The following is a 17,338-nucleotide window of genomic DNA, read 5'->3' as shown; positions in this document are numbered from 1 at the left end:
AAACTTCACAATATACTCAGGGAATGTGGTTTAGATGGCATGCAAATCAGTATTCTCTGGTTTATTTTTATACTACAGTGAGATAATAATCTAAGTACCAAGAGGACCTGGCTTTGTTATTAAAACAGATCTATAACAGAAACATAAATTCAACAGGTATGTATTTGATGACCACAGTACTTTTAAAAAATGTCTTCCCCTCTCCAGAATCAATTTTATGGTTTTAGAGAAAACCAGGACCAGATTCCTTGCAAGTCGTAAATGTCAACCGTGTGCATCACACCATCTCTGAGCACTTTCATAAAGCTTTTAGAATTTAAATTATGTGCATATATCTGGCAGGCTATTGGCAATTATCACCATATAGCAATGCAATGCCCATTAGTTACAACACAGAAATGATTTCTTTTTGTAAAGGTTACTGTGCCAAGAGCAGCACCATCTACTGGATAAAAATATAGGTTAATATCTACTTTATTATGAACAATCTATTAGGATCCTCTAACTGTAAAGAGTAAAATATGTGTGCTCACAAACGGAGGTACATTTTCTAACTTTTGGGTTAATGGCTCCAAACCTATTATATGCCATTGTAATAGAACATCTTCATGAAGGATAAAAAGACATTTCTTTAATAGAATACAAAAATCCAGTCTTACAATCCTTCCAGAAAATGCCCTGAACAGTTGAATCTGCATCCCAGGTAAAGATTCTAACTGGCTCTTTCAGAAGACAGTTTCAGTATTACATGTGTAACCTGGAAGGTGGTGGGTAAAAGATGAATCCCTGAATACCTAAATCAACCTGCAGCTCTCCTCTGACTTTGGCAGCAGTGGCAGAATGTTGACAGAAATTCTGATTGAAACTTTTTTTTAAAGTAACTGCCCAGACTTGAATGTGACTAAATTAAAAGTACTGAAAACACTGAAAAGTCAGGTTGGTGCCTGTTCCTGTTACTACCTTTCGGGCGTGTGTGTGCGTGTGTGTGTGTGTGTGTGTGTGTGTGTGTGTCTGTGTGTGTGTGTTTAATTCGCATCAGACACGTGTATTCCTCATTCAAGCCCATAAATATCCGTAGCATGAACTAAACAGCAAGAATGCGATACAATACGTAGCCCCGCACCAAGGGTGTATTTATCTTTTTATGTATATCTAAAAGGCTCTTTTCCACACTTTGCAAAGAGGAGAAGAGCTGCGAGTACAAGAAGCGTGACGGGCAAGCCCCCCTCTCCTGGCCGCGGGAGCAGCATCCCCGCGGGCAGGTGAACTGTGGCGGAGGTGCGAGGTGGGGAGGGGGCGCGTTCTCCCACGCTGCCGACACCCCGTCGTGCCGCCGCAGCACGGTGGGCTCCCCAGTCCGCCGTCCCTCTTGCCTCCTTGCTACACGGCGACGCGGCAGCAAGTACCGAAAGCTCTGAAATCCCCCCCACCCGTGTCCCAAACGATCCCACAGGGGAAACCCCGCCGAGGTCTTAACACTCACCCAGGCGGCAAACACTGAGGAGCTGAATACAGGCGAGAAAGCGCTTTAGGATTCGCATTTCCAGACGATCCGGGGGCTCCCACCGCGCGGCTCCTCGGCGTGTCTGAATGGAGAGGGAGGGGACGCGAAGGAAATGTTCTCTCCTCCAGCGTATAGACTGGTGCGAGGCTGTGTGTGTGTGCGTGTGTGTGTGTGTGTGTGTGTGTGTGTGAGAGAGAGAGAGAGAGAGAGAGAGAGGGAGAGAGGAAGAGAGAGAGAGAGAGAAAGGACAGAAATAACCTAGGGGAGGACGCTTGGTGCTCGCGGGCTCGGGAGCCGCTAGCCGAGGCGCATGTCGGGCGGGCAGGACTCGGTCTCCCAGACCCGCAACGGTCGCGGTCTGAGCTCTCGGAGCGCCGCGGCGCCTGTGTGCCGGGTGCGCGCTCGGGCCGGGCCGTGCGCGCCGCGGTTCGGCGGGGGCGCGGCGCGACGGCGGCGCCGCGCGCGGGGGCGGAGGGGCGCGGCTGCCGTTCGGGGGCCGGGTCCCGGGGTAGCGACTCACAGAGGGACCCCCTTCCCCCTGGACCCCTGCTAGTAGCTTCGCTGCCCCGGAGTTTGTGGAACCCGCTGGGGTTTAGAATCTTCGTAGAGAAAATGTCTCTTCATTAAGACTCCTTCATCCCTTTGGAAGAGGAGGCCCGACCCCCATTGTCCCGCACAGCCAGAGATTGACCTTTGGAGTTCACCCCTGGAAATGTTTTTCATTTGATTGTTTTCCTGCCCGCCTATGCTAAGTGTGTACAATCAGAAAGTGGTGGAGTCGCCTGGGTAACCTGGGTTCCCCTTTCCACTTTCTTTCCATTTTCCAAAGCACCAGAGTAGTTCCAGACCACATTTCCTTCAGGGCAGTTGACTGCCAATAATCTCTGGCCCTGACTGTGACCAGTCAGACCCTGCCCCTGCCCCAGACTCCAATCAAATTGTCCTGCTGTGCACAGCTGCCGGGAGGAACTTTCAACTCTGCCGTGGTCCTTCTGGGCGCACCGAACTACCCAAGTGCCTCCTTGCACAGAGTCGCAAGGGAAGATTTTTTAATCGCTCGATTGCAGGATATACAAAAGAGATACAACACATGCCTTGTACTGCCTCAGAGCTGGAAATGTCGCGTTGTACGTGCTTGTTTCTATGTGCTTTCTATTTGTATACTTACATAAGACCCCGCTTGTCGCCTTTCAGGAGTCCACTCTAAGGCACAGAAAGTCAAGTTCTGGAATTATCCCTGTATTCTCAGCAATCATTTGATGTAGGTTATCTGTACAGTGCGTACTCCTGTGTCCTGTACTTGTCTCAAAAATAGTATTTTAGCTTTAAATTTTTAAAGAAAGCTTATCACATTCAAAATTGGGTTCTGAATGTATTTTGAGTGTTACTACCAGTTCTCCCTAATATCCACAGCCTCTGAACACTAAGTTAAATATGCAGACCTAATGATGCAATTTGCTGTTGCTTCAGAAATTGATTACAGTCGTGTAATAAATTTCAAATCTATATAGAATGTTTATTCAGGAATACATATAAATATTAAGAAAGTGACCCTGGATCTTATTCTTCCTGTGAATAAAAATAGAAATGCTGCAATTTTTATAAGAATTATGATCTTTTATAAGATTGATGATTGCTCATGTGAGGTTCCACTTTGGAAGAAAAATTTTGCTTGCATAGCAAGAAGTGTGTATATAAACTAGAAATGCACTGAAAGGTCAGAGAAAGTGTTTAATATGGACTAGAGTAGGCAGAGAAATTTTCCTAGAGATGTGTAGTTAATCCAGAAGGACTGGCTGGAAAACAATTGATGTCAAAGGGGTTGGAGACAAGAAGAAAAGCAGCAGATGTTTCATGCTATAAAAACTACATGAATTAAATTTGAGCAGATTGAGTGGGGTCAGACCCTGGGAACTTTGATTTCCTAGTGGAGGAGCTTATACCTGAAATACTAAGCAACAGGTAACCACAAAAGACGCTTCCAAGAACTTTATCTGTTTAGAAGCTAGGTTTGCTCAGGGGCATGTATGGTGCTCTAGGAGGTCTCGATGATCAAATCTACCTCACTAGACTGCCAGAATAACCCAACAGTAACAAAATTTACCCTAACTCCCCTCTTACTTGGCCCCAAAGTCACACCACTAGTCAGTTTTTTGAGTTAGATCATGAAACAATGGCACTGTTGAAATCAAAGTTACTCTGATAAAAAGGGCAGGTAGATCTTGTGGTTTCTGCTAATGCCATTCTCACAGTTAAAAGTACTGTCATTTACCTGGGAAGGTACAAAAGCCACCATGAGAGAATAGTCAAGTTGCTGCTGAAGTTTGTATGGGGAGCAGGATGGAAACCAATTCTACACGACTTAGTGATAGCAATGGAAAACTGATTTGCAGGACCAAATCAGTGGATCTAATAGTCCTGAGGAGGGCAATGGAATAGGAGGCTTAGGAGGTTCAGTCCTTGGAAAATAGGGCCTTGCAACAGCCCAGGTGTGGAAGAGAAGCCATCAGAAGGGCAGGAACATCAAAAACATTGTAACTTACATACAATTTTATGGGGGTCATGGCCATTTCTGAGATGTGTTACCTGATCAATATACATTGGCCATTGAAAGTTATAAACCCATAAAATCACATGCCTCCATTCACAGGCTGAATCAATCAATCTATTTATTCATGTATAAATAGATATATTCTCTATACATTTATACATATTATTTATATTATTTATTTAATATATATTCAAGGTATATTTTGTGTGTAGGTGTGCTGGTAAAGTTTATTTACAGTGTGCTGTTTCATGTCGATCACATATAAGTCCTGGAAATTTGTATTTACATACAGAGTTCAGTACATTCCTGGAAGAATACTTTTTTCCCAAAAATAATAACAAAACAGGATACAATTAATATGATATTGGATAGCTTAATGAACATCTTGCTTCTTGGGGGTCTCATCTGGGACTTTAGTGTGAACTCTATCTAGAGGCTGCCAGTGGCAATTCATGAGAGAGTCATAGAGTTCTTCACTTTTCACCATAAGCTCTTTGTTTAATTCCTCAATGTTCAAATGAAGATTTGGATCTTCCAGTGGGTCTTCATTTTAGTTTTCAGCCAGAGCTGTGGCTTCCTCAAACATAACCAAAGTTTCAGGCAGACATCCAGAATTCTCGTGTGCAGAAGAAGGTTGTGTCCATTTCCATCTATTGCATAGCCACAGCTGTAGCCAGAAAGAGAAAAACAGCTGTGCTGTTGCTCATACCAGTTGCCAAAGGGGTAACCCTGGTGGGGCTGGAACTCTGGTTTCACTCTTTTTAATGTCAATGCAAATAAGCAATAAACAATTTATATCAAGGAATAGAAGAGAGTTTTATTTGAGCCAGACTGAGGACTATAGCCTGAAAGACACAGATTCAAGAAGCACTTGAACTGTGTTCTGCCAGACTACAAAATGGGGGAGGCTTTTAGAGGCAAAACCCGCAAAATTACATAAGTTATTTGTCCAGAATTGGGATTGGAACTGGCAAGAAGTAAGGGTGCTTGTTGAGCAGGGATTGGTTGGGGTCTGAGATGGTTGCATATTTACAAGGGGAGACCTTGAGACCACAAGGCTGCAGCTGGCGGCTGCTAGCAGATATTGTTTTGAAAATGGCTGGTGGTGTCTTTGAGTTTGATACAGTGCAGAAAATTCAAGTTCTCAGTGATGCAGGAACGTGTCTGAAACCACATCCACAATAGCCATGTGGCTCGATTTTGAATACCTGAACCACAGTTACTCCATTTTGATTTTTACATGCATTCTTTCTTTAATGGCTAAAGCAGATGTATAATGCATGTTTGACCGGCCATAAGACAGACTTTTCTAGGTAGCATAACATTCAAGCCAAATCATATGTAAGCCAGAATGATTTCCTCCTACCTGAATATGTGAAAATTTCTTCCATTAGCTGGTACCAATAATACATTATTTTGTTGAGCTATGCCAACAAAATAAACTAGAGTAAATATCTATATCTATAACTCTATCATCTATCTATCTCTATTTCTATTGATTCCTTAAAATTCATCCTTGACATTCACTCATTCATTCAACATATTTCTATTGCATATCCATTAGGTATCATGCATTGCTTTAGGTGATGACCATCCAAGTATGAATTACTCTATTCCTACCATAAAGGAATTCAGTATCAGATAGGAGAGGAAGACATAACCACTACAAAATGCCATTGTAGAGGATTGCCATATAAAATACAGGATGCCAAAGTTAAACTTGAATTTCAGATTAAATGGTGAATAATTTTTAGTACAAAATAATGTTAGTGCATTATAATACTAAATTTAATGAATTAAAATGAAGTAACTTAATGAATAATTTTGAATATAGTAAATAATTTTTTTTAGTACAAAGTAACTTTTAATGTACTCCCATGCAATGTTTGGGACTTACTTCTATTTTTAAAAGTTCATTGTTTATCTGAAACCCAAATTTAACTGGATGTCCTGTATTTTTATTTGCTAAATCTGACCATCTCCCTTTTGTGTGTCTGGGAATTGTCTGATGTCAGGGCTAGTCATCTGTGGTTGTGAAATGTCCATGGTTTCCCATGTGTCCTTACTCAGCAAATTATTTCCAAAGTGTTCCTGACATGAATAAAGATAGAGGCAGATGGTGGAAGGGGGGTGTTTTGTCTGCAGAATCTGTTTGACTCGTAAATTCAGTGGAAGAGCTAGGAAACTACAGAATATTGTAGAGTCACTGAATAAAACATGGAATTAAAGGGAAAGTAAAATATCTGTACTTCGTATACTATCACAGTAATATGTTGTTCCCGTTTGGTTCACATACATTATTGCTTATTTTTATCCATTGTCACTGACAAATGTATTTGAGCAGAAATCATTAGGTTGGATTAATTAAATATTTACAATTTGAGAAATTAATTGTTATTTTTTTAGAAGTAAAATACTTCTTAGTTGTCAGTAGTATTAAGATAATTGTTAGTTGTACTAAGACAAATGTGTTCACCAGAATGGGAGAGGCGATTCTTCTTCTACATTGTGCTGGTTACAAGCTAATGACTGATATTTCAACAGTCATTACACATGCCGATCCCTTTTCCCCACCCCATGACCATCATCTCTACTATAAAACATAGTAGAATAATCATAATTTTCTTTTCACCTGACAACCGTGATCTGAACTCCATTATTCAAAAAGTTCCAGAGGAATGTATCCTCAAATTTGTATGGCATTAAAGAGATCCATATGGCCAAATTTAGGTTTATTGCTACTTTCATTTCCTCGTCATTTAAAGGTGAAAATGCATTTCTCCCTGTTCTATCAGAGACAAGCATGGGATTTAAAGTGTTCCTACAAGCTTAATTTAAAATCAATATTTACCTGCTCTCTAGGACTTTGAAAAATGTCCAGGATAGTGTTAGACTAGAAAGCAAGTGTGTAAAACAAATTCTACAAACCAGAGAATCAGCATTGGACTGGGCCATTGGAATGAGCTGTTCTATCTCAAATGCATAAACATTCCTGATAAATGGTCACTTGGCTGTTTCTTGCCTATCTCCAGTCAAAAATAACATACAGCCACTCTAGATGATCCATTATACTTTTGACAATATTAAAAATCATTATATTCACCTTTATTTTTAGCCAAAAATATTATCTCTCTATAACTGCCATCTATCTGATTTTAGGACCAGAACAAATCTCATCCCTTGTAGAAAGAACTGCTTTTCTCTAATCCCAGATAATGAGGTTTCCCTTTTCTGGCTAAATGCTCATTCTTCCAAGCTTGATTTGAACCTCCTGACTCTTCTGGAGCCAATGGTCCATCATTTCTTTGAATCTCTCCCTCCTGATTTATTCTTCTCACTAGGCTATTAAAATATTTTTCCATTAAAAAAATCTTTTCTTGACCACACGTCTCATTATAATTATAGTACCGGCTGTGTCTTCCTTCATAATCTTCTTGTAAGAATAGACTATAATCATTATCTCCACTTCCTTACCTCCCATTTCTCTCAAACCACTAACACTAGGTTTCTGCCTTCCTTATTCCATTTATAGAGGTCTTTAAACGGTGTAAAAATCACATTCTAATGGTCTTGCAAGTGCATAGTATCCGAAACTAAAAACTCATCATTCTTCCTAAGCTAGAACTTTCTAGAGTCCACAAAACTTTAGAAGTTTCCTTGACCTCTCCTTCTTCACCACCCCCATCTAATCAGTCACCAAGTCCTACAGCTTACTCTTAAATTCCATCCTGTCTCTACCATGATTTCTTTACATAATCAATGGGCCTGGCATATATTCTGTACTTAATTAATGTTTAAATATATGAACTAATTTATCGAAAAAGGGCTGCTGTCAGACCAGTACTACCAGCTACTTCTCTTGCCTGCTTATAACAAGGTTCCAGAGAGCTCTGTGATGTTTCCCTGTCAGTTCCTAGATACTAATTTAGATCCTCAGACTCAGGAGGTATCCCATCTCTCTTGACTTACTGGCTGGCTTTTTTGATTACAGACATAGACAGCTCATGACATATTTGCCTTAACTTAGAACTTACTTGGTGGTTTTGGTTCTTCAGCTGACAGCACGGCTAGCAGGCCTAGAACCCCTCCCGTGCATTCCCAGCCTACTATGATCTTCTCTCCCCTTCCTGCACAGTAACCACTTCTCCACTGACTCCATGCAAGCAGAGAACAGGCTGGGCCTGAGAACTTCAAACTTTCCCTATTGTTTCCAGCGGCAGTATACGGCCATTAGTTAATTTTAAATTTTGAGAGTTAAGAAACATCTGTATTTCTGGGCTGTTACAAAACCTTGACATTTGCCATTGGCCATTCTCTCTAAGTATCTTCTTTTACTTACATTATTTCTAGACAGCTTCTCCTGTTCCCTAAAGTAGGAATAAAAGCTGAGGAGGCCCATAACCCTGGAGGAGTCTCTCATTAATTTCATGAGAAATAATATGACTCAAACAGATAAAACAATTGAGAAGCTGACATAAACCAAAGTTCTAGAAAACTAATTAATGATCAACGCTTTACTGTATCTCTCATCTTAATAGTGATCGTAGACACATGTACATGGCAACTATTAGGTACCAAGCATTGTTCTAAAGATGCAGTATATAATTGTCTAATCCTCCAGCAAATCTATGATATGCATAGCTTTACCATCTTCCCAGTCTCATGGGAAAACGGAGGCAAAATGATTTGTCTAGTCACACAGATTGTAAATGACAGACTTTGGGTGTGAACCCATATATCCAAATATAATGTACACTGCCTCTCCCTGAAGACACTTAAGAGATTGTATACCAACTAATCCCTAACCAAACTCAGTCCAGGTGCCTTACATGGTTGGAAATGTGTTCCTACTTTGCTTTCTTGATACATAGTACACTTTACAAGCTTATCCCACGTCAAATGTCAGGAACATGAACAGTGTGTGAAGTGAGAAATAAATACCAACCCAGGAATTCAAACGTGCTGCCTGCCGAAATAAGATTATTATTATCCTGAGAATAATACTGGCTTGTGTTTCTCTTCAGTTACCTAAGTAGATATATTTTGGAACAAACAAACCCCTGGCAGGATTTGGGAAATCAGTATAGTTGACCAGAAGGTGACATCAAGATGGAGAACAGAGGGATGCCATTAAGACCCTTGTTTTCATCCCTGAATCCTCCAGCACCTGGTGAATTTCCAAAATCTTATCAAGAAAACAGCATATGACAGTAGTAATATTTATCCTTTACTGACGTGACTATCAACTCTATGCCAAATATTTTTGCATCTGCTATCTTTAATCACGCCCAAACTCCAAATTAGATATATCGTTTCTCCATTTTGCAGATGTTTCCCAAGGCTGAAATAGCTTAGCATTACTCAGGGTCAAAGAACTTGTGACAGTAGAATTGGAATTAAAAACCGAGTTTCTCTGATTTCGGTGTGTATGCTCTTCCCATAAACATACCTTGAATTTACTCAGCCAGAGGAAGGCATCTTTCTCAAGCAGCAGTAGCTTGGTACTTACCATATCCCCTAGTGAGCACCGCAGTTCAAACTGAATTGACAAGATTCCTGCTTGCTTTATATTCCAATGAAACTGGTTCTTCATAGCGTTTATGCCTGTCTATCTTTGTATATGTACACTTGACAAGTTAAAATTTGAAGGCCAATGAAGCATGTTTAGTAACATGAAAAAATGCCTAATGATATGGGTAAATTAAAATAACAAAAACCAAAGTGGGGAAATACATAACGAAAAGTGAGTATATCAGGATGGGCTAGGGTATACTGCAGTTAACAAAGAAAATTAAAATATCTGGGACTTGACCGGACAGACAGTTTATTTCTTGATCACTCGAAGCCAGTTTAGCTGCCTTGAATATGGTTGTTCAGGAATCCAGGCTGCTTTGAGCTTTTGGCACCTCCTTCTCAACATGCGTTTTCACAATTTCAAGGAAAGAGAGTGCTTGGGCGTCTTGCACTGTCAACGGAAATATTTCCACACAGATATGACATATATCACTTCTCTTCCAACCCATTGGTTTTCCAAAGTGCCTAGAAGGAAAGGAGAAATGAATATGGGTAAATAATAGATATGTCTTCTACACAGAGTGAAAACGAGAGAGAGAGAAGGAGAGTATAAAATAAAAGGATATAAAGAAACTCAAAATCAATAGAGCACACTGTTTCATGATTGCATAATGGTCTGATAATTGTTTTGCTATCTTTTCTTAGGTTCTGAATGTTAAAAATTATTCTAAAGTCTTTCAGAGAAAAATACCTATGTAAATCTCCACTGTCAGGCTTGCAACAGCTCACAGAATTGTTAACCCATACCCTCCATCAATCTTTGGGGTGTTGCTCCAACCCAGAAAGCTTCTGTAGAAGGTTGAAGAGGGTGGATGGATAAGAGTGAAGCAGCTGACTATGACAGCAAGGCAAATAGCTTGTATTACAAAAGAAAATCACTTCTCTGAATCTTTCCTACCTTTTTTTTTTTTTTACCTTTGAAAGGAAAAATGTTGATTACATTTATATACTTTAAGATCATGAACTCATTTCTTGTGTTTATAATAGCACTAGTCATTCCAGCACTGCTTAGAAAATGAAAAATGATTTTACCACTTTTAACTTGAGCCTTATTTCCTTCATTTTGCAATAAGAATATAGTTTTTAAAAGAACTATTGCTGGAAATAAGTAAAAGGCTGGAGGAAAGAACATGGTCCTTCAGCTCAGCAGAGGGACATCGTGCTCCTGTCTGTTATACTCAGAGCTAATGTAATCTGTTACATACAAATTGAATGGGCTTTCCAGATTTTCACATACCTGTAACAGGTTATTGAAGAATATAGACTCATAGAAGTAAAAATGAGTTTACATTTTTTTTTCACTAACTGTCCTTAATAATTACTATGTTGTAAACTGCTTTTCCCATCTCTTATTGCATCTTGGTTAGAGTCTATTCATTTTTCAGGCACTTTGGTCTATTAAAACTCTATATTCGGGGCTTCCCTGGTGGCGCAGTAGTTAAGAATCCGCCTGCCAATGCAGGGGACATGGGTTCGTGCCCTGGTCTGGGAAGATCCCACATGCCGCGGAGCAGCTAAGCCTGTGCACCACAACTACTGAGCCTGCACTCTATAGCCAGTGAGCCACAAGTGCCACAACTACTGAAGCCTGCACGCCTAGAGCCTGTGCTCTGCAACAAAAGAAGTCACCGCAATGAGAAGCCTGCGCACCGCAACAAAGAGTAGCCCTCACTCTCCGCAACTAGAGAACAGCCCATGCGCAGTAATGAAGACCCAACGCAGCCAAAAATAAATTAAAATTTAAAAAAACCTCACAAACTCAACACTCAGGTCTACAACATCAATATTGTATGGATTCAAAGCTCTTCTGTTTCTCCAGGCATAGATAGACTCAAGCAGCTTGGTGGTGGTGCATTCTTCTTACAGGATTTTCACTCCTAAATCCTCTAAGAGCTCTGACTCCTCAGGGCTTGGGAATAGAGCTATCAGAGAAAAGTGGCAGATATCGCCTCTATTATCAGTATGACGACACAATCCTCTTCTTATTTTTCTTGCCACTTCTCTGACTATCATTGATTGGCTGTCAGTGCCCTTCGGAGGGTATTCAAAGACTAACTCTTGATCTTTGGGCAAATATGTGGATGGTTTGGAGCTTCTCGACTACAAAGTTTTCTGATGCGCATGATCCAGTCCTGGACTGTGCCATGTTACATGGCAAAGGGGGATTAAAGTTGCAGAGAAAATTAAGGGTGCTTCTCAGCCTCCAGAGGAAGTAAATTTCGGTTGTTCATAAGCCACCCACTCTATGGTATTTCTGTTATAGCCATTTGAACAGACTACAGCACCTTCTAATTTTTATTTTCTCTCCTACGTTTTTGTCTTTGCTTCCTGGAAGACTTTTCTCAACTCTTCCAACACATCTATTGAGTTTATTGTTTCTCTTACCATATTTTTAAATTTCAAGAGCTCTTTTTGGTCACTAAATGTACTTTAAGAGCAGTATCTTCTTATTCCACGAATGCTGCATTTTACCATCTATTTTACACTCTTCAGAGACTAAAAGTTCCTTTCTCTACCCAAGGAAGAAAAATAAATGTCCAATCAGTAATGAACAATTATAAGACACCATAGAGACTTCAGTACAACATTAACATTTGAGGGGGGAGGACATAATGACGTAGAATATTCTAAAGTCCATATAATATAATTTTCTAAGGATTCTCATTGTAGAGATATCTCATAGCAGCTATGCTCATATGGGATATACGGCACAAGTAGTTTCTCCTTTCCCCAAAAATAAGACTAAATAAGCTAAAATTTACATGAGAAATCAACAGCTTAGGTGATCATGATAATAATAATGGTGAAGTTTAACACCTTTTTAGAATAGGAAAGAAATTTAGAAATTCTTTTATATTTCAATAAAACTGAGATTACTGAGATATCTAATATAAGCAGTTATTGACTTAAATGACTAAGTTACTAAGTAATCTATCTAGTTAGTAAGAAAACCACAACTAAAACTCAAATATATTGATACTTAGTCCTCTTTCTACAACACCAGGCAGCCAATTCTATCATTTACGATTTCTTTTTTTGATAGGACTTTAGAATATAGTGGTCATTGGCAAACATTCTATGATTAAACATTCTCTTATTAAAATAATAATAAATATTTTCTCCAGAACGTGTTATTTCTAGAAATTATGCTTCCTTAAAATATCCACTGATCCTATACCGCGTGCCTCCTTGGTTCGTCTCCGCCCATCTAATTGTTCAAATCATGCTAGATAAAATCAACTGTTGATTTCCTAACAGTAGTAACAGATCCTATGGATTATCTCCTTCAACATGTATTCCAATCCCTTTTAGCATGCAGAGACTGGAAAGCTAAAAAAACTACATCTCTCAGACTCACTTGAAGCTAGAATTCCACCCATCAGATGACACAGGGGAGACCTATTTGGAAGTAAGTGCAGTTAGGCATGGGGAACCCCCTTTTTTCACTGGTGCAAATAGCAGTAGAGGTGGCGTAATTCTGGGGTTGGCAGCTGTTTTGGAAGTTCCTCATTCTACAGATTTCTTATTGAATCAGAGACAGCATATTTTTGTACTTTACAATCTAATTATCATAATTATCATGTAGTATTGGCATGCTATTCCATTTACTATCCAAATCATAACCCTATTGAACGTTTTTCCTATTATGGATTTTTTATTGATGGCTTCCCATTTTTACTATTATAGATAATATTGCAGTGGAAGTCTGAATGCATAAAGTTGCGTCCTTTAAATTTTTTTTCTCCTAACGGTAAATAGAAATGAGATTGTGAGTTGAAAGTCATACTCACTTTTATACGACCTTATTATGAAGATATGCCTGAAAAAGGGCCTTTTCTGGACAGAGGGCAGAAAAATGGATGTATGAACAAACTGGGAGAATTGTTAAGTCATCCTCTGAGACTAGGAAGCAATCGTTTTGTCCTGATTTCCTCTGCAGACCTACAGGCTGAGAAGATTCCTCTTTATGGAATGATGGCAATGAAAAGTAGGTGCAGGAAGGATAGCAGAAGTTTGGGGAACCCTCTCTTTGGATGGAGTAAAAGTGAAGAATAGAACTTCAGCCTGGCTTCTATGCAGCCCCCAAGAAGGGAAATTAGGATATACAAACATAGTTACTGGATAACCTTTATAGAATTATAAAAAGGAGAAATTTCCCCTTGTTTTAAATTGTTAAACTTTATCAATTTTCCTTAGTAATTTTCAGTAAAATAATTAATAAGGATGCATTTATGGTTGGGAGCACAAGAGAGGAAGGAAGCAAGTGACTATATTATTCATCAGAACCCCGCTGGAGGAGCACAACTTATTGTGGGCTGCTTAATGAGGTGAGCTGGCTAGGCCCTTCTTATGTGTGAGCCCGGGTTCTAATGCCGCGGTCAAGATGTGTCTGGAGATGGAAAGCTCTCTTATATGAACAGCCAAAGACCACGATGGTGTCTAAGTGGTATACCCAATAGGACTTAAAATCAGTTAACAATATTTTCTTTCTTTGTTCACACTAGTGTTCTTAACTGAAGGGTTGAGTTATTTTATGTCTGTCTACATTTTGTTCTTGGCAGAACAAAAATGTCTAAAATAATATTTAGCATTGGGAACATAAGTAAACACAATCATAATATGTATCTCTAACCCAGTTAACACATAAGAAGGCCTAGCAGTGGATAAAAACCTATCAGATTGAGAAAGAAATGTTTCCATAGGCACTGTCAACTCAGTTAAAAGTACTTATTAACCACCTGCTTTGTGCATTGATACCATGGGGATGCAGGGTGTTCGCAGGTACCAAGAAGCATGAGAAATGTCTGTCCCTGATCGTGAGGAACTATCAGGATTCAATTTAATGAATACTGGTTGATACTAGACAGTCGGACATTAGGTGAGACACATATATGTATACACATGTTACATTTTGTTCTCTGTAAATGTAGTAGAAAAATGAAGTCTTTAGGGCAAACATGCACACATACAAGCAACCGAGTCTCCTCTTAAGCTATAATTGTTTTTTGTTTTTTGTTTTCTTTGCCGTACGGAGGCCTCTCACTGTTGTGGCCTCTCCCGTTGAGGAGCACAGGCTCCGGACGCGCAGGCTCAGTGGCCATGGCTCACGGGCCCAGCCGCTCCGCGGCATGTGGGATCTTCCTGGACTGGGACACGAATCCGTGTCCCCTGCATCGGCAGGCGGACTCTCAACCATTGCGCCACCAGGGAAGCACTAAGCTATAATTCTTATAATGCTCTTGTGTAATATATTTTTTAGAAGTGACTGTTGGATATACCCAAGAATGTACTCTTTATTATGGAAATGATTTTTGATTAAGAATTATGGGCCCTGAGCTTCTCTGGTGGCACAGTGGTTAAGAATCCTCCTGCCAATGCAGGGGACATGGGCTCGAGCCCTGGTCCGGGAAGATCCCACATGCTGCAGAGCAACTAAGCCCGTGTGCCACAACTACTGAGCCTGAGCTCTGGAGCTCGCGAGTCACAACTACTGAGCCCACATGCCACAACTACTGAAGCCCACATGCCTAGAGCACATGCTTTGCAACAAGAGAAGCCACTGCAATGAGAAGACCGCCCACCGCAACAAAGAGTAGCCCCCGCTTGCCACAACTAGAGAAAGACCGCACAGCTACAAAGACACAGTGCAGCCAAAAATAAAATAAATAAATTTATTACAAAAAAAAAGAAAAAAGAATCATGGGCCCTCTACTATCCTGTCTGATGTGTTGATTTTTCAAGCTGTCATTCAGGATGGGTGAGTTGAAAAGTACAATGAGGCAACTCATTGTGGGTGAACAAGAACAAACTTAAACGTGTGTTGAAATGATTTAGGGGCAAATTTCACAATGCTAATTGTACTTCAAAGCAATCTCTCTTGTGATTCAAATCTAACCAAAAAAATTGAATGTCATCCAGTTATTATATAAAACAAATGTAAACTAGATCACAATATAGTACTATAACATAGGGCAATACTGCATAAAATAAGTATACACATCTTTTGGATAAGGTAGACTATGTTGTATAACACAAATATATAAGTTAGACTATGTTATATAAAACATAAATGATTATCATATCTTTCATAAATATGGGAAATTTGGCAAAATATGTAATAATCTTGTAATATCAAATGAATTAAATATTCATTTAATCTTATAAGTGAAGATAGGTTCATGTTTTTAAAATATATTTTCCTTACATGAGATATAAAATAAATGCTATGCACTTTCATCATATATGTGGAGGAAACAATGATATTGTTTAAAATTTAGTTTTTATGCATGCCAGTATATTTTATACAGATAAAGCGAGAAACCTCATATGGTAAGGTTATATTTTTATAAAATAACTGTTATTCTGTTTAACAAAAATTTATATGGGAAATTATCAATTAACTGTGCCAATTTTCTATTTATTAAAATTTTTAATTTTAGAATTGTCTAATATACCAACTGAAAATAGGCCCATCTGGTAAATAACAGTATTCCTTTAATTCATTGTACTGTTTTTTTCTGACAAATATAAAGAGCTTTTAAACTATCCTTAATATAATAGGTTTATCATGTAATGATTCATTTTTTAAGCAATGATATGAATTAAAAACAATACTTGACTTGAGCAGAAATTGCATTGCATCCAAAATTAATTATCCCTAAAGTTTCCAATTTATTTTTGTATTTGTTATTATTGAGGCTTTATTACTTAGAATTAGAATGAAATGAACAAACTAAGCTTTAGTGGAATTATCCTATGCTGAATGTGCATTTTGTGGCTTGTGTCAATTATGATTTATTATACTGGCTTACTTTCGCTTTTGAGAAAAACTGAAGCACGTGCCAAAGATGGCAATAAATAAGTGCGGATTTATTGTGGGCAATCACTGCAGTTTCAAAAGTTTTTACACCTTCTGTATCAGCCTACACAAGACCTCACAAAATGAGAAAATAAGTCATTATGCCATAATTTAGTGGTATTTCATACTTTTAAAAACAAAATTTGTACTTATGTGATAGTTTTATTACTAAAGTAAAAATAACAGACTCTTAAAATTATTATAATATAGAGTGAAGAGAAGAGACATTGTTTATGATTTTTTTTTTTTTTTGCGGTACACGGGCCTCTCCCGTTGTGGAGCACAGGCTCCGGACGCACAGGCTCAGCGGCCATGGCTCACGGGCCCAGCCGCTCTGCGGCATGTGGGATCTTCCCGGACCGGGGCACGAACTCGTGTCCCCTGCATCGGCAGGCGGACTCTCAACCACTGCACCACCAGGGAAGCCCTGTTTATGATTTTATACACAGACCAAAGGAAATGTAAATTATCCCCTGAGACTAGGGAGCAATTGTTTTGTCATGATTTCTTCATAGACCTACAGGCTGAAAATTCCTCTTCATGGAGTGATAACAATTGAAATTAGGGGCAGGAAAGGTGGTGGAAATTTGGGGAACTCTCCTTTTGAATGGAGTTAAAGTGGAGAAAAATTTCTGAAATGTTTTGTGAAAGAAGAGATCAAGTTCTGAAATGTTCTGTAAAAATAGCTTACTGTCTGTATTAGCTATCTATTGCTGCATAACAATTTAACCCAAAGCTTAACAGATTAAGGCAAGTAACATAATTATCTCACACAATTTCTTAGGATTAAGAATCTAGGTGCAGCTTTACTGGGTGTTTCTGGCTCAGGGTCACACATGAGATCACAGTC

The 17,338-nt window shown here is 39.2% G+C and overlaps 1 protein-coding gene across 4 annotated transcripts in view; it reads right to left on the bottom strand.

Moving 5' to 3' along the window:
• The window catches only part of PTPRZ1 (protein tyrosine phosphatase receptor type Z1), a 162,890-nt gene extending 161,008 nt beyond the window's left edge, over positions 1-1,882 (bottom strand). For 2 of the 4 annotated variants that reach the window (XM_033863182.2, XM_033863183.2), the window contains exon 1: positions 1,484-1,882. In XM_033863182.2, coding sequence (XP_033719073.1) covers positions 1,484-1,541 — 58 coding nt within the window. In that variant the 5' untranslated portion in view covers positions 1,542-1,882. The remainder of the gene's footprint in view (positions 1-1,483) is intronic. The other 2 variants (XM_033863184.2, XM_033863185.2) reach the window with 1 other exon arrangement.
• Between the last annotated feature and the right edge of the window lie 15,456 nt (positions 1,883-17,338).

This window comes from Tursiops truncatus, chromosome 9, assembly GCF_011762595.2.
Source record: "Tursiops truncatus isolate mTurTru1 chromosome 9, mTurTru1.mat.Y, whole genome shotgun sequence".
In the NCBI taxonomy this organism is placed as follows: domain Eukaryota; kingdom Metazoa; phylum Chordata; class Mammalia; order Artiodactyla; family Delphinidae; genus Tursiops; species Tursiops truncatus.
This window is presented reverse-complemented; position numbering and strand designations above follow the sequence as displayed.